The 27,963-nt window shown below is 41.9% G+C and overlaps 1 protein-coding gene across 7 annotated transcripts; it reads right to left on the reverse strand.

Moving 5' to 3' along the window:
* Positions 1–465: 465 nt before the first annotated feature.
* Positions 466–27,808, reverse strand: ZNF229 (zinc finger protein 229). Of its 7 annotated transcripts, none has more exons than XM_008970775.4 (6): positions 27,621–27,808; positions 26,826–26,913; positions 22,050–22,260; positions 21,799–21,857; positions 11,415–11,559; positions 466–9,750 (listed from the first exon to the last, which is right to left on the reverse strand). In XM_008970775.4, the coding sequence occupies exons 3-6, from the start codon at positions 22,081–22,083 to the stop codon at positions 7,511–7,513; spliced, it is 2,478 nt and encodes an 825-aa protein (XP_008969023.3). In that variant the 5' UTR covers positions 22,084–22,260; positions 26,826–26,913; positions 27,621–27,808; the 3' UTR covers positions 466–7,510. The 7 variants fall into 7 exon arrangements, with proteins under 7 accessions (XP_008969023.3, XP_054960125.2, XP_008969025.3 ...); XM_055104150.2 differs by having other exon boundaries at positions 22,050–22,565; positions 27,621–27,802; XM_008970777.4 differs by having other exon boundaries at positions 11,433–11,559; positions 27,621–27,788.
* Between the last annotated feature and the right edge of the window lie 155 nt (positions 27,809–27,963).

A 27,963-nucleotide genomic window follows, 5' to 3' on the forward strand; every position in this document is an offset into this window, starting at 1 on the left:
AAAAATTTCTCTCTGTACTCTTTCCCTTTATTTCTCAGACTGGCCAACACTTAGGGAAAATAGAAAAGGACTCTTGTTGAATCATCATGGGCGGGTTCCCCCAGTGCATAGGTATACATGTGCCATGGTGATTTGCTGTATGCATCAACCCATCATCTACGTGTGCCATGGTGATTTGCTGTACACATCAACCCATCATCTACATTAGGTATTTCTCCTAATGCTATCCCTCCCCTTGCCCTCCACCCACCAACAGGCCCCGGTGTGTGATGTTCCCTTCCCAGTGCCCATATGTTCTCATTGTTCAACTCCCACTTATGAGTGAGAATATGCAGTGTTTGGTTTTCTGTTCCTGTGTTAGTTTCCTGAGATTGATGGTTTCCAGCTTCATCCATGTCCCTGCAAAGGACATGAACTCATTCTTTTTTATGGCTGCATAGTATTCCATGGTGTATATGTGCCATATTTTCTTTATCCAGTCTATGATTGATGGGCATCTGGGTTGGTTCCAAGTCTTTGCTATTATGAATAGTGCTGCAATAAACATACACGTGCATTCATCTTTATAGTAGAATGATTTATAATCCTTTGGGTATGTACCCAGTAATGGGATTGCTGGGTCAAATGGTATTTCTGGTTCTAGATCCTTGAGGAATTGCCACAGTCTTTCACAATGGTTCGACTAATTGACACTCCCACCAACAGTGTAAAAGCATTACTATTTTTCCACATTCTCTCCAGCATCTGTTGTTTCCTGACTTTTTAATGATCGCCATTCTAACTGGCATCAGAATGTATCTCATAGTGGTTTTGATTTACATTTCTCTAATGACCCGTGATGATGGGCTTTCTTTCATATGTTTGTTGGCCACATAAATGTCTTCTTTTGAGAAGTGTTTGTTCATATCCTTTGCCCACTTTTTGATGGGGTTTTGTGCCTGTAAGTTTGTTTAAGTTCCTTGTCGATTCTGGATATTAGACCCTTGTCAGATGGGTAGCTTGCAAAAAGTTTCTCCCATTCTGTAGGCTGCCAGATCACTCTGATGATAGTTTCTTCTGCTGTGCAGAAGCTCTTTAATTTGATTAGATCCCATTTGTTAATTTTGGCTTTTGTTGCAATTGCTATTGGTGTTTTAGTCATGAAGTCTTTGCCCATGCCTGTGTCCTGAATGGTATGGCCTAGGTTTATTTCTAGGGTTTTTATGGTTTTGGGTTTTACATTTAAGTCTTAATCAATCTTGAGTTAATTTTTGTATAAGGTGTAATGAAGGGGTTCAGTTTCTATTTTCTGCACATGTCTAGCCAGTTTTCCCAGCACCATTAAATAGGGAATCCTTTCCCCATTGCTTTTTTTTGTCAGGTTTATCAAGATCAGATGGTTGTAGATGTGTGGTGTTATTTCTGAGGTCTCTGTTCTGTACCATTGGTCTATATATCTGTTTTGGTACCAGTACCATGCTGTTTTGGTTACTGTAGCCTTGTAGTATAGTTTGAAGTCAGGTAGCCTGATGCCTCCTCTAGCTTTGTTCTTTTTGCTTAGTATTGTCTTGGCTATACAGGCTCTTTTTTGATTCTATATGAAATTTAAAGTAGTTTTTTCTAATTCTGCAAAGAAAGTCAGTGGTACCTTGATGGGAATGGCATTGAATCTATAAATTACTGTGGGCAGTATGGTGGCCATTCTCTTGATATTGATTATTCCTATCCATGAGCATGGAGTGTTTTTCCATTTGTTTGTGTCCTCTCTTATTTCCTTGGGCATTTGTTTGTAGTTCTCCTTGAAGAAGTCCTTCACATCCCTTGTAAGTTGTATTCCTAGGTATTTTATTCTCTTTCTAGCAATTGTGAATGGCAGTTCACTCATGATTTGGCTGTTTGTCTATTGTCGGTGGATAGGAATGCTTGTGAATTTTGCATGTTGATTTTGTATCCTGAGACTTTGCTGAAGTTGCTTATCAGCTTAAGGAGTTTTTGGGCTGAGATGATGGGGTTTCCTACACATACAATTATGTCATATGCAAACAGAAACAATTAGACTTCCTCTCTTCCTATTTGAATATGCTTTATTTCTTTCTCTTGCCTGATTGCCCCAGCCAGAACTTCCAATACTATGTTGAATAGGAGTGGTGAGAGAGAACATCCTTGTCTTGTGCTGGTTTTCAAAGGGAATGCTTCCAGATTTTGCCCATTTCATATGATATTGGCTATGGGTTTGCCATAAATATCTCACTATTTTCAGATATGTTCCATCAATACCTAGTTTATTGAGTTTTTTTTAGCATGAAGGGATATTGAATTTTATCTAAGGCCTTTCTGCATCTATTGAGATAATCATGTGGTTTTTGTCATTGGTTCTGTTTATGTTATGGATTATGATTATTGATTTGCATATGTTGAACCAGCCTTGCATCCCAGGGATGAAGCCGACTCGATCATGGTTGATAAGCTTTTTGATGTGCTGCTGAATTTGGCTTGCCAGTATTTTATGGAGGATTTCCGCATTGATGTTCATCAGGGATATTGGCCTGAAATTTTCTTTTTTTGTTGTATCTCTGCCAGGTTTTGGTTTGAGGGTGATGCTGGCCTCATAACATGGGTTATGGAGGAATCCCTCTTTTTCTATTGTTTATAATAGTTTCAGAAGGAATGGTAACAGCTCCTCTTTGTAGAATTTGGTAGAATTTGGCTGTAAATCCATCTGGTCCTGGGCTATTTTGGTGGGAGACTATTAATTACTGCCTTAATTTCAGAAATTGTTATTGGTCTACTCAGGGATTCGACTTCTTCCTGGTTTAGTCTTGGGAGGATTTATGTGTCCAGGAAATTTTCCATTTCTTCTAGATTTTCTATTTATTTGTGTAGAGGTATTTATAGTATTCTCTGATGGTAATTTGTATTTCTGTGGGATCAGTGGTGATATCCTGTTTATAATTTTTTGATGTGTCTATTTGATTCTTCTCTCTTTTCTTCTTCATTAGTGTAGCTAGTTGTCCATGTAATTTTGTTAATCTTTTCAAAAAACCAGGTCCTGGATTCATTGATTTTTTTGAAGGATATTTCATGTCTCTATCTCCTTCAGTTCTGCTCTGATCTTAGTTCTTTCTTGCCTTCTGCTAGCTTTTGAATTTGTTTGCTGTTGCTTCTCTAGTTCTTTTAATTGTGATGTTAAGGTGTTGATAGGAAGGCTGGGCACCTTCCTATCAGGTAGATGGTCTAGAGCTCCAGACAGCACCAACTCCTCCTCATGGCCTCTTTCTCCTCCTACAACTCTTCATTCTCAAGCCTCAGCCCTTTCCCGAGATAGGAAGGACAAGACCATGTTTCAGGTTGGTTGTTTTCTCTTGTGAAATACCACCTCAGGCATCAGAAAGCAAACATACCTCCCCCGTTGGTAAAAGGAAAAAGAGTGAAAAATGTATTGGGTGAATACATTACATTTCTATGTGAGGCAGAGTGTGTGATTCTGTTTTAGAGATGAAGAAAGGAATGGTGGATCTCAGACTTAAACCCAGGTCAGTACGACTTCATGATCTGCCTTTCTGCTCTGCTTGCTGCCTGCCTATGATAGCTTCATGCAAGGGCCCATGGTCAGATTATGCAGAGAGATGACTCTTAATGGTTGCACTCTTAGTGGTTAAAATAGGGTCTGACATAGTATCTATTGACTGGCCAAATGTCAGTAGTAGCCATTCGAGAGGCTGAATGTGATATGCAGTCACTCCTGATGGCCAAATTGCACAATCCCATGTTATGCTGTGACTCTGGGGTTCAGTGCAACAGGCTTAGGTGTTTTCGGTATTCTTAGCAACACATCTGGATGCAAGAGATTGCTCAAGTCATTTTAAAGGCATAGTGTTACTTCACAAAGCCCTTATTATACTTGAGATATGTGCATTCAGGCTGATGACTGTCCTGAAGTATAGTTGCAACTTGTTTAGATCCACACATGCTTCCGGGATATTGGTATCCTTTGTATCTGAACCCACCTTACCAAACGGCCACATCAACTTGTTGGTAGGATACGATGTTACTATCAGCATGAACCTTATATTCTGACCAGACCCATCTCCCCTACCAATCCACTCCAGTTAGAGACAACTTGCTTAATATCTGTCTCTATGTACTACCAGATTTTATTTCCAATGTTGTCCCCACAGATGGGCTGCTTTTACAACTCTGCAAATCCCCTTAAACTTGTATTAACCTTTCTACCATATAGCATTAAAAAAAATGACACCAGAGAGTAACACCTCATTTTATCTCATAGAAAGCACTGAATTCCTACCCCTACAGTAACCCATTGCACAACAGTTGCAGCTTTCTCTCCTTAACTGTCTGTATACCTTACTGCCACTGAAATCCTAGCAGCTGGTTGGCACCTGAGTAAACTTTAGGCAACCCAGTGAGACCTCAAGGACTGCAGACCCCAAAGTAGAAAAGAGACAGCACAAGTGCACAAGGCAGACCCACTGTTGGCATGTCCATCCTATCCACATTAGTCTCCCATGATTACATAGGTGGTGTGGTTTTAAGATGTGACCCCTCCCCTTAAGTGTAGCCTAGACTTAGTACTCATGAATATAGCAGAAGTGATGGTGACTTAAGAGACTGGGTCATAAAAGGCACCCTGGCTTCTGGCTTGCTCTCTCCTTTCTGATTACTTACTCGGGGGGATGTCAGTTGCTACATGATGAAGGCCTTTAGCCCTGGGAGGCCCACGAGGTGAGAAACTGAGACCTCTATTAACAGCCAGCAAGGAACTGAAGGCTCCTGCCTGAAGTGATCTTGGGAGCAGACCTTGTAGGCCCCAGTCCAGCATTCAGATGACTGCAGCCCCTGCCAACATTTGATAGCTGCCTCCAGAACATTGGGGGAGATACTGCCCAGAATTTGAGGAGTCTGCTGACAACCTCTGGGAATACAGAATGAGTTAAACTTTTCAGCCACAAACTTTGAGGTCTGAGGGGTGTCTGCATTTGTTCTGATGGCCATAAAACCCTACATCCCAAGTGACCCTGCTGCAGTTCCATAAATTACTTTTCATCCCTACCCCTTGCCCCCTTCTGAAACCTTATTTCCCACGGTAAATACTTTGGTTATCTAGATATAAAGTGCCTGTTCCCCACCTCTTGACATGTCTTCTCTCTTTGGCAGCTCCAGGCAGCAGAAGGCTCAGACCAGAGCAGACCCAGGTCTCCTGAGTCACCAAGACAGAGGTTATCCTGGAGGAACACGTGATGGTGTGCTGCCCTCTACAAAACCAGGCTTGCGGGCTCACTAGTCCAAGAAGGCAGGACTGAAAAATGGAAACACCATGGCTCCTAATTATCTAGACTGCCTTATCTCCTACCAGCCAGCAAAAATGATGTAGCCTCTGAGAGTATTTACATCACTCATTTGTATGCCTTATCTTTGGTACAGGGAGTTGGGTAAACAGGAGAAAAAGCCAAAAAAGTTATAGAGGTTACAACATGAATCTTTAATCATAAGGGATTGTTCCATCAGGCTAATTTGTAAAAAATAGCTCTACTGTTATTATAAAACGGAAAGATACTTTGTTACAAAGTAAAATACATAAAAGTACAACATATGTATTATACATTCAGAATCCCACCACTAGAGATAAGTAGTTATATGTCCTCTCCCACATCTTTTTTTCTCTGTTGCTCTAAACATACACACAGAAAAACATACTAACAAAATGGGGTCATGCTATAATTGTTGTTCTAAAACTCTCCTGGTTCACGAAATACTTCATGAGCAACCTTCATTGTCATTATCTGTGTGCCTGAAGATTTCTAGTGGCTTTCCATTGCATACATATGCCTGAACTTATCTAAAAAATTTCCTACCAATGGAAACTGGAATATTAACATTTGCTATTTTAAAAATGTTTTAAAAAAACTCCACCTTCTGCATGCGTTTTTGCCCAAGTGGGCAAATATCTCCCAAGTATCAATTACTACATATTTACTGCCACTTCAAAGGTTATAGAAATTGAATTGATACGTTAATGAATTCTTTTGAAAACAATGCACGGATTTTCTCTCTCACCAGTGAGTACATAAGACTTATTACGTCCATTTTTGCACTGCTATAAAGAACTACCTGAGACTAGGTAATTTGCAAAGGAAAGAGGTTTAACTCACTCACGGTTCCACATGGCTGGGGAGGCCTCCGAAAACTTAGTCATGGCAGAATGCAAAAGAGAAATAAGGACCTTCTTCACAAGGGGACAGGAGAGAGACAGCGAGGAAGGGCTACACCTTAAAACCATCAGCTCTCATGAGAACTCACTATCATGAGAACAGCAAGGGAGAGATCTGCCCTCGTGATCCAATCATCTCCCACCAAGGCCCTCCTCTGACACATGGGGATTAAAATTGAGATGAGATTTGGGTGGGGAACAGAGCCAAACCATATCAGACTGTTTCTACAACCACCCCCCCCGCCTCCACTGATGGGGGATTTGATGACTCTATTTTAATACTGCTAACCTGCAGGGTGAAATGGCACTTGTGATTTTTAAGATACCTAATATTTGATGTGTTAAACTATGAAATGAACTGGAGCAAAACCATTATATTCATGAGAGCAATAAAACAAATTCCTAGAAATATGCTTAAGATGACTCAGAATCTATTTTTAACCATCTCTAAGAAATATTACTGAGGGACCATATGAAATACTATCAGTGGTAAAAAAAAAAAAAAAAGTCATTTTTTTTTAAAGTGAAAAAAATCAGCATTTCAAAGATGCCACATTCTTTCAAAATTAACCTATAAATTCAATGCAATGCCAATTAATAAATTTATTTAATTAATAATTCAATGCAATGCCAATCAGATTTTGCTTTTTGAACCTGGAAAGAAGACATATTTCTGTAGTGTACTACAACTCCTCTGAGAGCTGTAAAGCTTACCTGCAAGATAGAACAGTCATAAAAACATGATAAAAATGTGAGACACACACATCACCCAGATCTGCCAAGAGGACTTTGTTCCTGGTCTTCTCAGAGTGACTTGTTTCAATAAATGTTAATGTTATCTTTTTGTTTTTATAAAGCGATCTTTAAAAAGGTATATACCAAACTGTTTTAGAAAGGTGGAAACTTGTTTCTACACTGTCCCATTGGTAGCTATCAACCCACACAAAGAATCTATGTCCATAATTAGCACCTTGGAAACATTCTCACCACTTGTACATTGTAAAAGCTCCCTCCCAGGCAGATTCTGATGAAAGTGAGGATTATTACTGAAACCACTGCTGCACTGTTTCTTTAAAGCCTACTCCGCTGCACAACAGACTCTTAAAGACTGAAGTTAGTAACTGAAGTGCTAACCTATTTATCACATGTCCAGGTGTTCCCTTCCTATGCAGACTAGAAAATGTAAAATCATCAGTTTCTCCTATAGCCCTCCTACGTGTCACTTTCCTATGGTTTTTCTCCTGTGTTGGCTCTCAGATGGATAGAAAGCTCTGACTCCCAGATGGAATCCTCTATGTACATCTACTTATAAGGGTTCTCGCCTAAATGCACTCTTTGGTGGTTCCGCAGACCTGAGGTATAACTGAAGCCTTTCCCACACACACCACACGTATAGGGCTTCTCTCCAGTGTGGACTCTCTGATGAACATGAAGACAGGAGCTGCGGCCAAAGCCCTTCCCACACTCCTTACATTTATAGGGTTTCTCACCAGTGTGGACCCTCTGATGACCTTGAAGATGTGAGCTCTGACTATAGCCCTTCGCACACACGTGGCATCTGTATGGCTTCTCGCCAGTGTGCACTCTCTTATGACTAAGGAGACCTGAGCCATATCTGAAACCCTTCCCACATTCATAACAAGTGTAGGGTTTCTCTCCTGTGTGCAACCTCTGGTGGGTGCGAAGATTAGAGCCATAACTGAATCCCTTGCCACACTGATCACACGTATAGGGCTTTTTTCCCGTGTGGACTCGCTGATGTTTGTGAAGGCTTGATGTGCACCTAAAGCCCTTTCCGCACTCTTGGCATCTGTAAGGTTTCTCGCCTGTGTGGACTCTCTGGTGAATGAGAAGCCCTGAGCTGTAACTGAAGCCTTTGCCACACTCAGCACATTTATAGGGTTTCTCTCCAGTGTGGACCCTCTGATGGATAAGGAGGTCGGAGCTGTAGATGAAACCCTTCCCACACACATCACACACGTAGGGCCTCTCTCCCGTGTGGACCCTCTGGTGGCTGTGAAGGTCCGAATTCTGCCGGAAGCCCTTCCCACACTCACTGCATTTATAGGGTTTCTCTCCTGTGTGGACCCTCTGATGGATGTGGAGGTCGGAGCTCCGGCCAAAGCTCTTCCCGCACTCGCATTTGTAGGGTTTCTCTCCCGTGTGCAGTCTCTGATGCATGAGAAGCCCTGAGCTGTAACTGAAACTCTTACCACACACATTGCATTTGTACAGATGCTGCCCCATGTGAACTCTCTGGTGAGCTTGAAGGTACGAGTTGTGACTGAAACCTTTGCCACACTTGTCACACTGGTAGGGCCTCTCGCCAGTGTGTGTCTTCTGATGACTGCTGAGGTGGGAGCTGCAGCTGGATCCCTTTCCACACTCGCCACAGCTGTAGGGCTCTTCTCCAGGGTGAATGTGCTGGTGTTTGTGCAGTGCAGACTTGGCACAGAAGCCTTTGCCACACTCACTGCAGGTGTAGGGCTTCTCCCCTGTGTGCAGCCTCTGATGGACTTGAAGCACTGAGCTGTAACTGAAGCCCTTCCCACACTCGCTGCATTTATATGGTTTCTCTCCAGTGTGGACCCTCTGATGGACAAGCAGGTTTGAACTTCGACCAAATGCCTTCCCACACTCCTCACATTGATAGGGTCTCCTTCCTGTGTGCACCCCTTGATGAATAAGAAGAACCGATTTATACCTGAACCCCTTTCCACAGACATCACATCTATAGGGCATGTCTCCCACAGGGGCTCTGGGGTGGTTATGTATGTGTGCGTTCTGTCTGACGCCCCGACCACGCTCAAGACTCTTAACAGATTTCTCTCCTGTGGGAATTCTTTGATGTCTGTTAAGATGGGCACTGTGCCTCAAGCCCTTACTAAACTCATGATATTGATAGGGTTTCTCTTTCAAAGGTACTCTTGGATGGGGGGGAAGATCTGCATCGTCCCTGAAGCCATTTCCGTATTCGTTACTTTTCAAGCCATTCTCTCCAGGGTTAATGTGATGAAGTACAGAGTTTTTAATGCAGTCTTTTCTGCATTTATTGCAACCACACGGCTTGTCTATTTCAGGGAATCTGTGATCAACATGACAAGATATCCAGCAAAAGCTGTAATCATCCCAGTTACATTTATATACTGTGTCTTCTGTGTTGAGATTTTTACATCTTTCTTGAACATCCCCTAACTGGTTCACAAACGCTTTTGCCCAAGATCCTTGAATGGGGATTGGTCTTATAGCTCTCCAGGCTGGAAACTGTTGATTTTCTAGACTGATAAGCCCATCCCCTTGTAGACTGTCCAGGAAACTCTCAACTGGAAAACATGGTGTAGATGCTCCTTCCCACCTTTGATGGGGAGCAGCATCTTCTGAGAACTGGAAGTCTTTTCCTTGCAGATTTACTCTACACTCTTGGCTCCCAGGTAATTCACCTACCACCTCTTCCCAGATTTTGCACGAGGAGAGCCCTTTGTGTGAAAAGAACCTTAATTCTTCATCTTGAATATACTCCATATCCTTTCCATTCTTGTCTCCTATGAGGTTAAAGACAATTCAGAGATGAGAACTAGTAAAAGACTGGCTCAGGGACATCAGACTTTCAGACTTGAACTAATAATAGCCTGGAGAAAAATTAGGCTTTATGTATCATAACTATTAGAGCACTTATGTTTATGACAAGAGGAGGCTCCTATTAATAAGTTTTGAAGCTAAATGCTAGTATGATCCTATTAGTACCAAACTATGTCTCATCATAGAATTGCCAGGCAAAAAAAGAATTTCGGAACAGATTTTTATAGAGAAAGTTCACTTCTTCGCTTAATAATGCTGCTATAACTAATAATATCTGACACTATTGTAACACTTCCTATCTGCCAATGATGTACACATATTAACTGACTTAAACCTCAGAATAATACTCAAGTAGAAACCATTATATTACCTTCATTTTCCAATGATGAAACCAAGTCAGAGAGAGGGTAGGTAACCTAGCACACTATTCCACCATACTGTGAGGCAGTGGTGGAGCTGGCATTTAAATGCAGGAAGCCCACACGGCCTTCTCCCTGCACTGTGTCTCAGGGGTGACTGTACTTCTGCGTATTTGTGAGCCATACTTCAGGAGGGTGCCAAATTTTCCAAAGTGCACCACCTGTGTCATCTTGTGTGAGCAGATTCAATAGGAATCCAGAAAATACTGTTAAGGCAGGAAGACACACAAATATTTGACTTATGCCTTGAGAACCTTTGGATCCCAGGCTGCAAAGGATCAAACTGTCATATTTACCACAGCTCTGGATGATTTTAAAAATTTGTCCATGTTTTCTGACATTCTTTATTGCCTATTTTTCTTTCAGGGCTTGGGTAACAAGAACCTGTTTATAACCAGGGACTAGTACAATACTAGAAGAAAGTGAGAAATTCATCTAAGGACTCTCAGTATTCTGGGACAGTCTCTGCCACTGGCTTGCCTTCTACTGCCTGGCTGTTTCTATTAGAGGGACGGAAGTCCAGAGGTCCCTCGCTCATTCTGGGTATGATATTCTGTGAAAGGCATAGAGAAACCATGAGAAGGTAGGAACTGAACGGAAGAAATGAAGTTGCAGAATAATCATCTACAATGCTGCCAACAGTACCCACAGGCAAGACAAGGGGTGAGGAATGGGACCTCCTGTGGGCAAGCTCACTTCTCACTGCCCAGCGAGGCTCCTGTCTCCAAGACCTCTAGTCCTCATGGTTCTCACCTGGAGATGCATTTCTTGGAGTTTCTCCATCTGTTACCCCAGTCTTCAAAAATTCCTATGTTGAAATCCTAAATCCCAACGTGATACCATTAGGAGGTGGTGGGTCTTCCGGAGGTAATTAAGTCATGGAGGTGGAACCCCCAGGAAAGAAATTCGTGTCCTTAGAAAAGAGATGCCCAGAGAGCTCTTCTCTGCTATGTGAGGACACAAAAGGAAGTCAGCTATCTGCACCCTGACAGAGGGCCCTCACCAGAACCCAACTATGCTGGCACCCTGATCTCAGACTGTGCCTTCCAGAAATAAACTTCTGTTGTTTATATGCCACTCAGTCTGGCAATTTTTTACAGCAGCTGAAACTAAGAGTTCTATAAAAATAGGATTTAACCTGTGTAAAAAAGCCAAAAATATCTTCTCTCCAGGAACAAGAACACTCCAAGAAGTTCAGTTCCAATTACCCAGAGGATTCCTCTCACCCACTGAGAGTAGGTTCCTGAAATTCTCCTGCATCACATCTTGGTACAGCTGCCTCTGGGTAGAGTCCAGCAGCTCTAGCTCCTCCTCAGTGAAGACCACAGCCACGTCCTTGAAGCTCAATGGCTCCTAAAATGAAAAACCATTAACACAAACATCTACTAGATGAAGACAAACTGGTGTCCACAGAGCAGGTTTATAGAAATAAAAAAATTTAAAAATCTGGATTAAGAAAATGTGGCACATATACACCATGGAATACTATGCAGCCATAAAAAAGGATGAGTTCATGTCCTTTGTAGGGACATGGATGAAGCTGGAAACCATCATTCTCAGCAAACTATCGCAAGGACAAAAAACCAAACTCCGCATGTTCTCACTCATAGGTGGGAATTGAACAATGAGAACACATGGACACAGGAAGTGGAACATCACACACCGGGGACTGTTGTGGGGTGGGGGGAGTGGGGAGGGATAGCATTAGGAGATATACCTAATGCTAAATGACGAGGTAATGGGTGCAGCACACCAACACGGCACATGTATACATATGTAACTAACCTGCACGTTGTGCACATGTACCCTAAAACTTAAAGTATAATAATAATAAAATTAAATAAATAAATAAATAAAAATCTAAACAATAAAGATAAACTGCATATCTCTAAAAAAAGAAGACAAGATAGCAGGAAGTTGTTCAGCCCGGTGTGTCAACTCCAGTTTATTAATGTTTGGTGCCAGTAATTTCAATTCTAACCAACTGAACTACCCCAGATATGCAGCATCAAGCAAGAAACACATCATATCCTGTGCTCACTTGGGGCACTTTTTTTTGGACACAGGGTCTCTTACTTTGTGGCTCAGGATGGCATGCACTGGTGCAATCATAGCTCACTGCAGCCTCAATCTCCAGGGTTCAAGCAATCCCCATGCCTCACTCAGCCTCCCAAGTAGCTAGGACTACAGGCACACACCACCACATCCAGCTAATTTTTATTTTTTTGTAGAGATGGGACCTTGCTGTGCTGCTCTGGCTGGTCTCAAATTCATGGCTTCAAGTGATTCTACCATCTTAGCCTCACAAAGTGTTGGGATTAACAGGGGTGAGCCACTGATATTTGGATATTTGCCCACTGATATAGTTTGGGTATTTGTCCCTGACCAAATCTCATGCTGAACTGTAATCCCCAGTACTAGGAAGTGGGGGTGGGAGGTGTTTGGATCATGCAGTCAGATCCCTCATGACTTGGTGCTATCTTCATGATAGTGAGTTCTTGTGAGATCTGGTCATTTAAAATTGTATGGCACCTCTACCCCTGCCCCCCAACTCTCCCGCCACACTTCTTGCTTTAGGCATATAAAGTTCCTGCTCTCCCTTCACCTTCCATTATGACTGTAAGCTTTCTGAGGCCTCCTTAGAAGCCCAGCAAATGCCAGCGCAATGCTTCCTGTTTAGCCTGCAGAACTGTGAGCCAATTAAACCTCTTTTCTTTATAAATCACCCAGTCTCGGGTTTTTGTTTTGGTTTTTTTGTTTGTTTGCTTGTTTTTGAGACAGAGTCTTGCTCTGTTGCCCAGGCTGGAGTGCAGTGGTGCAATCTTGACTCACTGCAACCTTTGCTTCCCGGGTTCAAGTGATTCTCCTGTCTCAGCCTCCTGAGTAGTTGGGACTACAGGCATGTGCCACCATGCCCAGCTAATTTTTTTGTATTTTTAATACAGACAGGGTTTCACCATGTTAGCCAGGATGGTCTCGATCTCCTGAACTCGTGATCTGCCTGGGTATTTCTTTGTAGCAATGCCAGAATGGCCTAACACACCTAGCCCACTGTGAGCACTTCTTCAGGAAATTTCTCTGAACTGGATCAGGTGAATCACCTGTCTGCACATTTTATAATCTGACTCTGACTTGTAGATTGCCAAATTTTTCTCCAAGAAGTCTGTTACAATTTACAGTTCCAACAGTGCCTAGTTTACTGTGCCCATGCCTGCATGTACCCCGAAATCATTCTCTCTGCCAGAATGATGGTTCTTTCCCAATCATTCACTACCCTTCCATCACCAGGTAGGCAAATCCTGCTCTTTGCTACCACAGCCCCTCTTCCCTTCCACACTCTTTTTAAGGGACTTCCATGTCAACAACTGACAGAAATCAGCTAATTTATGTCATGCAACCATCTCCTCAACCAGGTGAGACCTCAAAAGTAGCATTTTGAACCAAGGAATTTCAAACTATGCTGTGTCCCCTTCAGCTACGAATGGTGGCCTGTGTTTTTAAAGCTAATTGTTCCAGTTCAGTGAGAATAAATGGCAGTCATGTATTCTGCAATACAGTGATCATCAAAATATTACTGTAATATCATTGCTGTCTTCACTTGGACAGTGGCAAGCTTTCTTGACAACTGCATATGAGGGCTCTCAGAATTATACTTTGCCTTCAGCATGTCCCTGGAGTACCTGCGACAAGGTATTGCAAGTTAAGAATGAGATGAATGCTTTCACTTGACTTTTTTATTTAAGTCATGCATATATTTTTGATACGAAGGAATGGTAGCTATAGAAAGTTTTAGTGCATATTACATGGTTTGTCTCTGTCCCCACCCAAATCTCATCTTAAATTGTAGCTCCCATAATTCCCACGTGTTATGGGAGGGACCTGATGGGAGGAAATTGAATCATGGGGGGTGGGTCTTTCCCATGCTGTTCTCATGATGGTGAATAAGTCTCACGAGATCTGATGGCTTTATAAACAGGAATTCCCCTCCACAGCCTCGCTTGCCTGCCACCATGTAAGACATCCCTTGCTCTTCCACCATGAGTGTGAGGCCTCCCCAACCATGCGGAACTGTGACTCAAGCCTCTTTCCTTTATAAATTACCCAGTCTCGAGTATGTCTTTATTAGTAGCATGAGAACAGACTAATACAGAATGCATACCATATTACTTTTTCAAGAAATATTCAGTACCTATAAAATAATGTTAGGCACCAGGAATTAGAGAGATGAGCCAAAAAGCTAGAGTTTCATGGAGCTAGTATTGGCAGTTCCTAAAACCAGATCCAGGTCGTATGATTGGCCATGAGGACTCACAGGACCTGATATACAGTGACACTCATGGCTAAGACTTACTACGGTGAAAGAAAATAAAACACAATCATCAAGGGGAAAAGACGCATGGGGTGAACTTGGAAAGAAACCAGGTGCAAGCTTCCAAGAGTCCTTTCCTACTGAAGTCACACAGATATGCTTAATTCCTCCAAAAATAAATTGCAACAAGGCCTGTGAAATGCTGTCTATCAGAGAAGATCAGCGGAGACTCGGTGCCCAGGGTTTTCATTGGGGGCTGGACACATAGGTACCTCCTGACTTCCTGACTAGCACATACCAAAGTTTCAGACTTCCAGAAAAGCAGGTTTTCAGTAGAAACCATATTGTTTGCAGACAGTCCAGGTACTGTATGCCATTCTTATCAGAAGCAATGTTTACAGAGGCAAATGCTTTGTTTGAGAAAGTAAAACTGGATCTAAATTCTGAGGCATAAGTAGAAATTAACTGAGGGAAAACAGAGGAGAGAAAATTCCACACAGTGGGAACAGTTGGTGAAAACCCTTAAGTGGTAAGAAGCACGGCACATGTATCTTAGCCTCAGGCAATGCCGCTGTGAAGTAGGCAGCGGCCAGATCACTCAGGGCCTCTTAGGCTACATTGATGATTTTGGTCTTTCCCAAAAGCAGGAAACAAATAAACACTGAAGGGTAGTTTACAGTGGGTAGTGATAAGATTAGGTGAGCTGTCTTAAAATTATGAACCCGACACAGCATGGAAAAACATAGCAATGGATCAAGTATAGATACAAGGAGACCACATTGGACGCCACTGCAATATTTACAGGGAGACATGTTAGCCCGGACTCGGACATGGGAGGATTACTTCAGCCTAGGAGTTTTAGATCAGCCTGGGCAACATGGCAAGACCCCATATCTACAAAAAATAGAAAAATTAGTGGCATGTGGTAGTGTGCACCTGTAGTCCCAGCTGTTCCGGAGGCTGAGGTGGAAGCCTGGGGGTTCAAGGCTGCAGTGAGCTGAGAACGTACCACTGCACTCCAGCCTGGGTGACAGAGAGAACCCTGTCTCAAACAACAACAACTACAAAAACCAACACCAATCCAAAAACCACCATAAAAAAAGGGCACCATTACTAAGTTCTAGCCAAACTTTAATTCCAACACCATTTTTTAAATCAAATTTCTAAATTTCAAAAGTAGGTGTTTAAGCCAGGCACAGTGGCTCCTGCCGGTCATCCCAGCACTTTGTGAGGCCAAGATGGGAGGATCACTTGATTCCAGGAGTTTGAGACCAGCCTTGGCAACATAGGGAGACCTACATCTCTACAAAAAATAAAATAAGCTAGGTGTGATGGCGCACCTGTAGTCCCAGCTACTTGAGGTGGAAGAATCACTTGAGCCTGGGAGGTCAACGCTGCAGTGAGCTGTGGCTGCACCACTGCACTCCAGCCTGGGTGACACAGCGAGACTGTGTCTTAAAAAAAGAGTTGGTATTCAATGCAGATGTACAAGTAACTCGGTGAACCAGAGCACAGAATGCAGGAGCAGTCAGGTCCATGTGAAATATCAATCAATTGCTGTATTTCCTTCTGTCTTTGTATTTGATATGTATACATACATATATGTGTGTGTATATATATATTTTATATATTTACATGTACAAACATAAATATATATATATTTACACACACACAAATGAGGGTGGTATTTTGGTTGACTCGAAAAAGAATGATTGATGTAAAAATAACATTTTCATAACTGGCTATCCATCTTGAAGAAATGAACTTAAATGTCAACCTTATGTCATTTACAAAAATAAATTACAGTTATACTAGGGATAAAACATTTTTTCAGACCTTGCTGATGAGAAAAACATTTTTAATATAAATATTAAAGAGCCATTTAGATGACTTTTTGATTAATCTGAAAATGGATAAGGTCTTTTGAAACTACATGAAAGTAAATTTTCAAAAAGGAACTAATAAATCATTTAACTATATAAGAACCTTAAACTTCTTTACAGTTACCATTAAGAAAGTAAAAATTAAGAAGACATACATGCAGCCAACAAGCATATTTAAAAATGGTCAACATGACTACAGAAATGAAAATCAAAACCGTGAGATACCACCTCACCCCAGTCAGAATGGCTATTATTAAGAAGTCAAAAAGCAACAAACACTGGCAAGGTTGTGGAGAAAAAAGAACATTTATACACTGCTGGTGGAAATATAAATTAGTTTAGACATCATACAAAGCAGTGTGGTGATTCCTAAAAGAACTTAAAACAGAACTACCATTCAACCCAGCAATCCCATTATTGGGTATATACCCAAAGGAATATAAATTATTCTACCATAAAGACACATGCACACACATGTTCACTGCAGCACTACTGACAATAGAAAAGACATGAAATCAAACTAAATGCCCATCAACAGTAGACTAGATAAATAAAATGTGGAACATATACACCATGGAATACTATACAGCCATAAAATAGAATGAGAGCATATCCTCTGCAGCAACATGGAAGGAGCTGGAGGCCATTATCCTAAGCAAAGTAATGCAGGAACAGAAAATCAAATACTGCATGTTCTCACTTATAAGTGGGAGGTAAATGATGAGAACGCTTAGACACACAGAGGGAACAACAGACACAGAGGCCTACTTGAGAGTGGATAGTGGGAGGAGGGAGAGGATCAGGAAAAATAAATAATGGGCATTAGGCTTATTGCCTGAGTGACAAAATAATCTGTACAACAAACCCCCATGCCATGCAATTCACCTATATAACAAACCTGCCTATGTACCCTGAACCTAAAATTTTTTAAAAAGTAAAGATTGAGAGAAAATAATTATAACACTTTTGATAAGTGTTTAGAAGGGCTTCTAAAAACATGGTAAAAATGAATTAATGAGAAAATAGGCAAAAGTATTTCCTAAGCAATTTACTGATGAGAAAATACAAATATAGCCAATATACATATGAAAAGTGCTTATCATGTTTACAATGCAGGAAACTGCAAAATAAAATGGGGCATCTTTGCCACATATCCTCCATCAGATGAGCAAAAATATTTAGTACTAATCATTCTTGGGATTGAATGTGTGCAGAACAGCAAAAACTGCTATGATTTCTTCTCAAATACTGTGGCAATAATATATTAACAGTTTACAACGAAGTGTGTGATGCTGTGAAATAGATATTTGGTCTCTGTGGCATACAACTCCAAAAGCCCTTAGAAACTCCACCGTGATGTCTTTTTCTATGCTAATGGGTTGACTAGTAGCTGGCAGCTGGCAGGTAGCTTCAGGATGGGGCTGCTTACTGGAAAGAACAAGGAAGGATTAGAGGATTGGACTTATACTACTTCCCCCTCCCCCAACCTCCAGTGACGGGAGAGGAGCTGAGGGTGAAGTTGATCACTGGTGCCTACCTAATGAAACTTTCATAAAAACCCAAGAGGACCAGGTTCAGAGAAATTCTGGGAAGGTGACATGCCCAGAGAGGGCATGGAAGCTCCATGCCCCTTCCCCCATACCTTTGCCCCATGCATCTCTTCATCTGTATCCTTTTGTGATATCCTTTATAATAAACCAGTAAACATAAGTGTTTCCCTGAGTTCTGTGAGCTGCTCTAGCAAATTAATCAAACCCAAAGAGTGGGTTGTGGGAACCCCAACTTGCAGCTGGTTGGTCACAAGTTCTGGAAGCCTAAACTTGCAACTGGTGGGAGGGAGGAGCAGTCTCTTGTGGGACAGAACCCTCAACCTGTGGGATCTGACACTACCTCCGGGCAGACAGTGTCAGAATTGAACCGAAGGGCACCCAGCAAAACTGCCACAAAACTGATTGCTTACTTGAGGAGAAACCCACACACATTTGGTCACAGAAGTCTTCTGCTTGTGATTATTGTTGCTGAGTGTCAGAATACAAACAGAACTTAGAGTTTCAGTAGCTTTTTCCACACTAAGCATACCCCTTTGGGCCAGCAATATTCAGACACTTACATCATAGAATTTAAAGATTAAAGAACAGGATGCAAAAATCACATGTGTTTGTACTGTTTGTAGTGCTAAAACTGGTGGTAATCAGAACTGAATATCTTATGGTAGTAAAATACACATAACATGGAAAGCATACATGTTTCCATTTCCTTTTTTTTGAGATGGAGTCTCACTCTGTCGCCCAGGCTGGAGTGCAGTGGCATGATCTCAGCTCACTGCAACCTCCGCCTCCCAGGTTCAAGCGATTCTTCTGCCTTAGCCTCCCGAGTACCTGAGATTACAGGTGTGCGCCACCATGCCCGGCTAATTTTTTTACTTTTGATAGAGACAGAGTTTCACCATGTTGGCCAGGGTGGTCTTGAACTTCTGGCCTCAGGTGATCTGCCCGCCTTGGCCTCCCAAAGTGCTGGGATTAGAGGTGTGAGCCACCATGCCCAGCCCCATTTCCTTTTTAAAAAGAAGGTAACATATATTTTCACATGACAAAGATATTGATGGATTCACACCTCTTTGTTAATGTTGGGCATATTAGCGAGGACAGAATTTCAATTGGGGGAACCTAATTTATTTCATTATAGACCTTGGTATGGTCTGTCTTCTACTAAATCTTTATTTTAAAAGTTATAATGAAATATATATAAACTAGTATTATTAACATGGCTGAGCTACAGAGGTTTAATACTATGAGTGAGTATGGCAGACAACCCAAAAACATCTCCATGGGAGTCCCACAGAGTCTCACAGTTGTAAACTGCACAGACCATCTTAACACACAGGACTCAAAAAGCTACACCCACTCAATTTTTGTGTAGGGGGGAGCTTGCTAGAAAAAGAATTAATCAGAAATTTTTTAAGTGTAAAAAAAAATCGCTGCTAGGATTGGAAGAAAAAAACAACTTAGAGATTAGCTAAACAGATGAATGAACATCCAAGAAGAAACAACTGTAAAACAGGACAGGATTCTGGAACGCAGTGGAAAATGGCAAAAAGAAAGAAGAAAGAAAAGAAAAAGAAAAAGAAAAGGAAGAAGGAAGGAGAGAAAGAGAAAATAAAGTGAAAGAATAGGAAGGACAGATCCAGAAGTTACACCATTTATCCAGTAGGTATTCCAGGATGACCAACTGGATTAAATAATAGTAATAATTGACATCAGGCACAAACAGAATTAATGCCCGAGAGAACAGAGCAAGGAAAATAAAGTGTGATCCATGAAAATGCCACACACCCAAGCATAAACACAACAGATGCTTCTGGAAAAAAATGACAAGAATGAATTTAGCTCACCAGAAGGTGAATGGAGAAGCCACAATACAAAGTCCTACACAAGACTTAATATAAGAAGAAAATGACACAACCTGTACTGAGTCCAGAAAGTGTGAATGAAGAATTTTAAGCCCTGGCAACTTGCAATTTGAACATAAAACCAACATTCTTTTTTTTTTTTGAGACAGGGTCTCGCTTTTTCACCCAGGCTGGAGTAGAGTGGCATGATCTTGGTTCACTGCAGCCTTGATTTCCCTGGGCTCAAGCAATCCTCCCACTTCAACCCCCAAGTAGCTGAGACTATAGGAATGCACCACCACACCCAGCTAATTTTTTAGTATTCTTGTAGAGACAAGATTTTTACCATGTTGCCCAGGCTGGTCTCGAACTCCTGAGCTCAAGTGATCCGCATGCCTCAGCTTCCCAAAGTGCTAAGATTACGAGCCACTGCACCTGGCCCACAACATTCTTAAACTTGGAAAAATGCAGAGGATACTACAGCCAAGTCTTTGGCGTGGGGGAACAAAAAGACTGCATCCAAAGTCTTTGTAGATGAAACTGAGGCAACCAACAAATAAATTCAAGTAAGAAAGTTGTGGTAAAAGGAGAGGCGGTGAGCAATGACTTAAATACACAGAAGTGAGTCTCAACTGGGGGAACTGATGGTGATGAATCAGAAGACAACAATGACAATAACAATATAATAACCATCAGAAGATGGTGGGAAGTAAAAACGTGCTAATTGCTTCAACTTTCACAGCAGGAAGTAATCATAATATTTAAAATTAAGGTACACAGTAAAAGAAGTGAATCAAATCTTCAAAATCCTTTCACAATCTCTTTTCATAAAAAGAAAGGTTTAGAAAATAATGTTTCATGTGTTGAAAAAACATACTTAAAATTCTGCAACGGCTATGATTTTTTTCAGTTTAAAAGAAAATTAAGAAATATGTATATACTAAAGGATAGCCTATTTCCATATCCCTATATTTTCATTTACTTTATATCACTTGATAGCAGCTTAGAATCTAGACAAAAGAACGAATGAAACTACAATTCACTAATTCAACAGATGAACATGGAATCTTTATCACTATATGTGTTTGTATGTATATATATGTGTGTGTGTGTGCATATATATGTATATATATTTGTAGATATGTGTGTGTATATATATGCGTATATACACATTTGGCTGTTATGAATGATGCTGCAATTATCATTCTTTGCACATTTATTCTGACTTAGAAAAAATTCTTAGAGTGGGAAATGCTTGACCAGAATAAGGAGAACTTCTAGAAAGGCTGAAATACTCCTGCAGCTGTGTGGATGTACCCATTTCTCCATATCCCAGCTAACAGTGCATGTTGACCTTTCAAATCTTTGGCTGTCTGCTAGAAGAATAATCATAAATCTTATTTCAATGTGTATCATTTTGATTAATAGAGGCTTATAGTCTTTTCATATGATTAGTGGGCATTAGTTTTTCTCTGCTCCCTTCCTGAACAAGAATGCTCAGGTCTTTATGCATAACCCTCTTCTGAAAATAAGGATATTAAAATTTTGTCATAGATGAAACTTTTCTAATATGTTTTTCTTTTTTTAACTTTGTGCATGGTATACTTTTTGGTAGTGTCTACTACATGGAGAACATTACATCTATAAATGAATAACGTTCCACAGAGGAGAACAACCCAGGCAGCGATGATTCAGTATTTGGAGAGTCATCTCTCTGCTAATCTAGGCTTGGGCCTCTGCATGAAGCTACTGCGGTGGCAGGAAGGCATAGCGGAAAGGTAGATTATCGAATCCAATTGACCTGAGTTCAAATCCTGGATCCCCTATTCATTTCTTCATCTCTAAAACAGAATCATACTATCTGTCTCACATCACTATTTTGTGGATAAATGCAATGAGAAATGTATTCACCCAACACATTTTTCGCTCCTTTTCCTTTTACCGAGAAGGGACGTATGTTTTCTCTCTGATGCCTAAGGTGGTATTTCGGGAGAGAAAAGAAAACAACCCACCTGAGACATGATCTTCTCCTCCCTATCTTGGGAAATGGCTGAGGCTTGAGAATGAAGAGCTGTAGGAGGAGAAAGAGGCCATGAGGAGGAGTTGGTGCTGCCTGGAGCTCTAGATCATCTACCTGGTAGGAAGGTGCCCAGCTTTACAGACTGGTTTCTTCTCACTTGAGGAAATTCCTCAACACCCAACTTTTTCTCCTCCACACTCAGTTTGGATTCTCCCTCCACCCACCCCCTCTATTAGCTGTCACCTCTTTTCTCATGCCTTGAGGTCAAAGTCTCCATGGTCTCTTCTGCTAGGTTTTCTGCGAGCAACAGCAACTGTATTTATTCTCTGGTTTTCCTAAGCTGGAGACGCAGAAGATCCAGGCCTTTTTCATTCCGGAAACTCTCCAAGCTCTGACAAGTTCCTGTCTCCACCTTTACTGTCCAGAGCGTGACTGCTTCCCATGGTCAGGGGACCTGTAGGTTCAGGAGGGAACTTTACTTAGTCCTTTCTTCTGGGCCCCAAGGCTGTGGTTCACATCCTCTGGATAGTATTCATTCAGTAGTTTACAGGACATTTACTGAGTACTTGTTAGGTTTAGTCCCCTACTCTGAAGGGGCTCATAGTCCACAAAGCCAAGAGTGTTGCAGATGGGTAAGGACAGTCACAGAAGAGTCTGTGAGGAGGGTCCTGCAGCTAAATTCTCAGTAAGGCACAGGGCCCCTCAGAAGGGCAGAGAGACCCCACAAATATATGGGACCTGTGACCTGTGAAGAAACACCTGGAGAGGAAAAGCTTTATTAACACAACACTGTTTGACTTGCAAAAAAAATAAAATACAATAAATCCCCATACTTAGGGATTATAGAAATCAGGATAAAGATTAGAGCCATCCTTAAGTCAGCGTTTTTAACTTTTTTTGTGCCATGGCCCCCCTTCACTAATCTGATGATACCTAAAGATCCCTACTGAGAATAAAGTTTTAAATGCATAAAATGAAATGCAAAGAATTATATGGAAATACAACCTTCAAAACTATTAAAACTCTGCATGGCTCACTGTGCAAGTATAGTGCCACTTTATTAATACATTCAATATAAATAATAAATTTAACTACAATTTCAAAAGAGTAATGAGCATAAACAATACTCTGAAATATTTGCACAAACCAGAATATGACATAAAAATATATATGATGTATATGGATGACAAAGTCACAAGTACTGCTAATAATATTGTGGCTTAGCACCTATGTTCACAATGAAATGCTACTTGTGACTTAGACTAGTATAATTTTTTTCCCATTCAAATTCATGGAACTCCTGATTTATGCTCATAGAGCCCAGGGCAAGAATTCCTTTTCAAAATTAAGCCTCTTCTGCCCCGCCCCACCCCCCAGACTGAATTAATTACTCTGGGATCCAGCAACACATGGTATGAATTGCTGGTTACCACCTTTCACACGGCCTCCATGGTCAGATCTCTAAGTCATCAAAATAATTGAGTCTTCTTTTTCTTTATTTACCTTTCATGGCTCTGGCACATGGGAAGCACTTAAGGGTCCTAAGCAATTCTATCAGCAGGAGGTGATGCACACAGATTGAACAAAACTCTTACAATCTGCTCAGAGCTACTCAGGAGGTAGTGCAAAGACAGTGGACATGAGTTTCCAACCTTCCCCACCTTGCCTGGCCTCTTTCCTCTTGAAATTCAAGTCTCAAGGTCAAGTTCAGACAAACAGATACACATACTTGGGCTGTCTACTCTAGGACACTCACTGGATTTTACTGCTTCAGGAACTCAAATCTCCTTCTTTCCTCTAACCATCTGTACCAGCCCTCTGCATGGCCCACAGTGACAAGCATCTTTCTCTCTCCCTCCCTTCATGCACTGCCCTGAACTGGGGATTGCCCTTTGACCCAGGTGTGGACAACCAGGCAACACGCTACCCTCCTACACAAAGGACAAAGGGAAGAGTAGAGGCCAGATCTGAAACAAGGCCTCCACCGCAATGCCACTTAAACTCAAACTTCAGGATCCTCTAGGACTGCGCTTTGCAAACTTCAGTATGTTTAAAAATCACCATGAGCAATGATGAAAACAGACTGCTAGAGTCCAGCTCCAAAGATTCTAATTCTGTATCTCTGCAGTAGAGCCCAGGAGTCTGTGTTTTAAACAAGTTTCCAGGGGATGCTGACAAAGTGGGTCCAGGGGCCACACCTGAAGCAAACTTGCTAAGTTACCCTCACTTCCTCTGACTGGCTGATTTTCAGGGTTTCCAGAGACTTCCAGTGGGTAAAAATTTTCCTTGTGCTTCCTCCTCCTATCCCTGAACTCTTCAGGTCAGGAAGCCTCAAGAGTCAGCACATAAAGTTCTCTATCTTCTTTCACTCCCTTGGTGAACATATCCAGCCTCAGGCCTTCAACACAATCTACACACTGATGACTCCATGGCAACCTGCCATCTCCACTCTTATGTCTAAAAAGCAACTCAAAAAACATGTTCAAAAGAAAAGTCCAGATTTGCCCCTAGAGGTACTTCTCTCCTTTGAAATGAAGAGGAAATATTCTAGTCATCCTTGATTTCTTCCTCGTACTCTACATCCAATCCATCAGCAAATACCTACAAATCAGAACCAGAATCAGATTATTCTTGCTGCCACCGTCCACACCATCATGTCTCACCTGCATTAACGTGACAGCCCCCTAAATGGCCTCTGCATTCCTACTCCTGTTCGTTTCAGTCTACTTCCTACACAGCAGCTGGAGTGATCTTTTAAAAATATAAACTCATATTCTTCTCTGGCCAAAACCATCATTTTACTCAAAACCTTGCACCAAGGTCCTTTCAATGGCCCAAAGACCTTACACTATCTTCCTTCCCAATATTCAGTTTCCCACTTATCCTCCCTCTTTCTCATTCTGCTCAGCTCTGGCTTCCTTGCTGTTCTTCACATGCCCTCATCACCAGGCCTTCGTGTTGTTTTCTTTGCCTGGAACTGCTTTTCCTCAGATGCCTGCAGGCCCCTCACCTGCTTTGGGTCCCTATTCAAGCACCATTTTCTCAGTGAAATTCATCCCTCATTATCCTTCTCAAATTGGCAGACCAGCACTTCCTACACCCTTCTCTGCTTCATTTTTCTCCATGAAACTGACACCCTACCTACAGTCTATTTTTCTTGTTGACCATCTTTCTCCACCCACAAGAATGTGAACTCTATGAGGGCCAGTATTTCAGTTGGCACCTGGCACACAGCAGGTGCTCAATAAATATTTAAATGGGAGAACGGGAGTAACCTGAACTCAGCTTGCTGATATGGATCCTTGGGTCCTCTTGATGTCATCTTCACAGCAGAAGTGATTTTATTCTCCAGTTCATAGACTTAGTAATTTGGGTGCTAAAACCTCACAGCAGAACTGATTTTGTTCTCCAGTTCATGGACTTAGTAATTTGGGTGCTAAGGACTATGCTGGCTGTGTTGGGACCCAAGAGTGAACAGGGCAGACAATGACTCTGTGCTCATGCAGCTGCTAACATTCTAGGTGGAAATCAGCAGCCATAATGAATATCTACTGTGTTCCATGTGCTTAGGATACATTTCTGGACTGCATGGAGCTCACATTGGGGGAGAAAGAGGGTGACAGAAAGAGTTGGTACAAAGGCAGTGGGACACAGAAGTAATGGGAATAAGAGGTAATTGCAGAGGTAGAAATAACAAAACTAAAAGAATAATTCCATGTAGGGATGAAAAGGAGGAGAAATAAATATGATTCTGAGGTTGAAGTCTGAGGAAAACAGGTAAATTATGAAGTTATGATAAAATAATAAGATAGCAAAAGGGAAAGCAGGGTTTTGAAAATTGCAGCTCTAGTTTCTCAAAACTGGAGTTGTCAAAAGGTTTAGGTTCGAATTCTGGTTCAGCCACTTTGTAGTTACATTAACACCACAGGAGAGACTTAACCTTTTGAATGAGTCTGTACTTCTGTCAAATAAAGATAATCCTTACTTGCAAAACTAAAATAATTTAAGTTTTTCTCTCTTTCACACACACACGCCTATGTGAATAAACTTCAAAGCCCAGTATGTGGTACACAGAAAATCATCAATATACTATTACCATTGACCCAACCCAGCATTAACCTAGGAATACAGGAACTCATGCATTTAGTAAATGTACATTCAGTGTCTAACAACATCTTAGGAGAATAAACACTAGACATACAGCAGTAAATTAAGATGGAAAAGGTAATTGTTCTCATGGTGCTTACTTTCGGGTGGGTTAATCTCTCTACAAATTAGGTGACCTTTGGTTGCAAAAAGGGCTATGAAGAAAATAAAGCAAACATGATAGATTCCTGTTTTCCAACAAGAATGTAGGTGCTAGCAGGTGAAACATACGTGGCAGCTGTGGAAAGAGCAACATTAAATCAGGTGGTCAGGGACAGTCTCTAAGAGCTGCCTGACAAATAAATCAGCTGTGAAAAAACCTGGGATGAGACAAGTCCAGAAGGAAGCATAAGCGCAAAGACCTGGTTTCTGTTTAGAAGGTCTCCTGGCCAGGTCTTACTTAAGTTTCTTTAACTTTTTAAACCTTAGCAACTCATCTGTGACATGGGGATAATAGCTAACATACAAACTTGCTCAGAAAATTCAATAGAAATACATTCATTTATTCAAATATTTATTGGCAAGCCTGGCACTGTCCTAGACACCACGGATAAAGCATAATACCTGGCATATAGTAAGCACTCAGTTAATATACACCATCACAGTTACTCTAATTATTTCTACCCTGCGTTTCTTCCCTAGCATGGCGCTGAAACGGTGTAAGCCTTTACTGACCCAGTGACCCACTACTAGGAGCCAAGAAGAGAATACACTAAATAAAGACACTGGGAAATTCCTCAAACCTTCCCCATTTCTAGGGGAAGGCAGGTGTGGCTAAGGGGTCTGAATGAACATTTGTGAAATCAATGGGATGAAGAATGAGGTCACCAAGAGACCTGGCATTGCCACAAAAGAGAACCAAAGTTCACTCACCTGGAGCTCTAGTGTCAAGAGATGTGGGGTTATTTCTCCCTGTTTTATACAATTATCTCCGAGAAACGAACAATTCCAAGAAGGAAGCCTGTGAAAGAAAAATGAACAGCAGGATACCATGATTTAATCCCAATTCCCACCACGCCACAGGGGGAATCTCTCAGTGCCAGCTAGATGTAATCTACCCCTTCCTGTAATCTACCCTCGCTACTTGCTTCAGGAGCCAAGGAAAAGAGCCTCTCTTCCTATAGGACTCAGAGTACAAGGGACACGCCATTCCTGATGCCCAAAGAAACCGTCTAGAAGCCTACTTTCACTGCCCCTTTCAGGAGACAAGGAGAATCAAGACAAAATCTCAAGATTTGAATCCAGAGCTGACTGTCACATGCTGTGGGACACTTACAAGTGAAATTCTGCCTGTGTGTGCTTAGGCGGCTACAAAAAGCAGAGCCAGCAACGATACAGCAAACCAACTCCTAGGACTTGCACAGCGCTTAATACATTTCAAAGGATAAAATTAGAACACAGGGAATCAACTTCCTGTTTACAGAAATGACTTCGCAGAAAACTGTGAAATTACTCCACAAGTGGGTGGGCGGCTACCCTGAGAAAATTCATGTCATCGATCCGCGACTGACACAGTGGAGTCTCCCGCACTGCAGATCTCATCTCAAAGCCAGAGCTGGCCTCAAACTGCTTTTCCAAGCCTGGACTGCGAGGGCTGCCGACCCGGGCCCACCCCCCACAGGCGCTCAGAATGTTCGATACGTGCGCCTCCTTACACCCCTGCCTCACCAGGCCGAGCTCATGGAAATCCGTGGGCTTCGACCCTCCGCGGCACGTTGTCCCTTCACACTGGTCCTATAGAGCCGATCCTAATTCCCGTGGCCTGACAGTACAACCGCATGGAGATGCACGTCTCTAAGACGCCTCACCACTGCCTAAGAAGCAACCAAGGTGACGCGCCCACCGGAAACGGAAGTAGTCGACTCGAGGTGTGGGACTACCTTTCCCAGAACCCTCCGCAGCGCAGTCCGATCCTAGGGGCGATGGTGTCGTAAATGCGCGTCCACCTCGAGTCCCGCCCACTGCGAGGCGGCGGGAGGCGGCATGCAAGGTGTTTCTGAGTTGAAAAGAA

Source organism: Pan paniscus, chromosome 20, assembly GCF_029289425.2.
Source record: "Pan paniscus chromosome 20, NHGRI_mPanPan1-v2.0_pri, whole genome shotgun sequence".
In the NCBI taxonomy this organism is placed as follows: domain Eukaryota; kingdom Metazoa; phylum Chordata; class Mammalia; order Primates; family Hominidae; genus Pan; species Pan paniscus.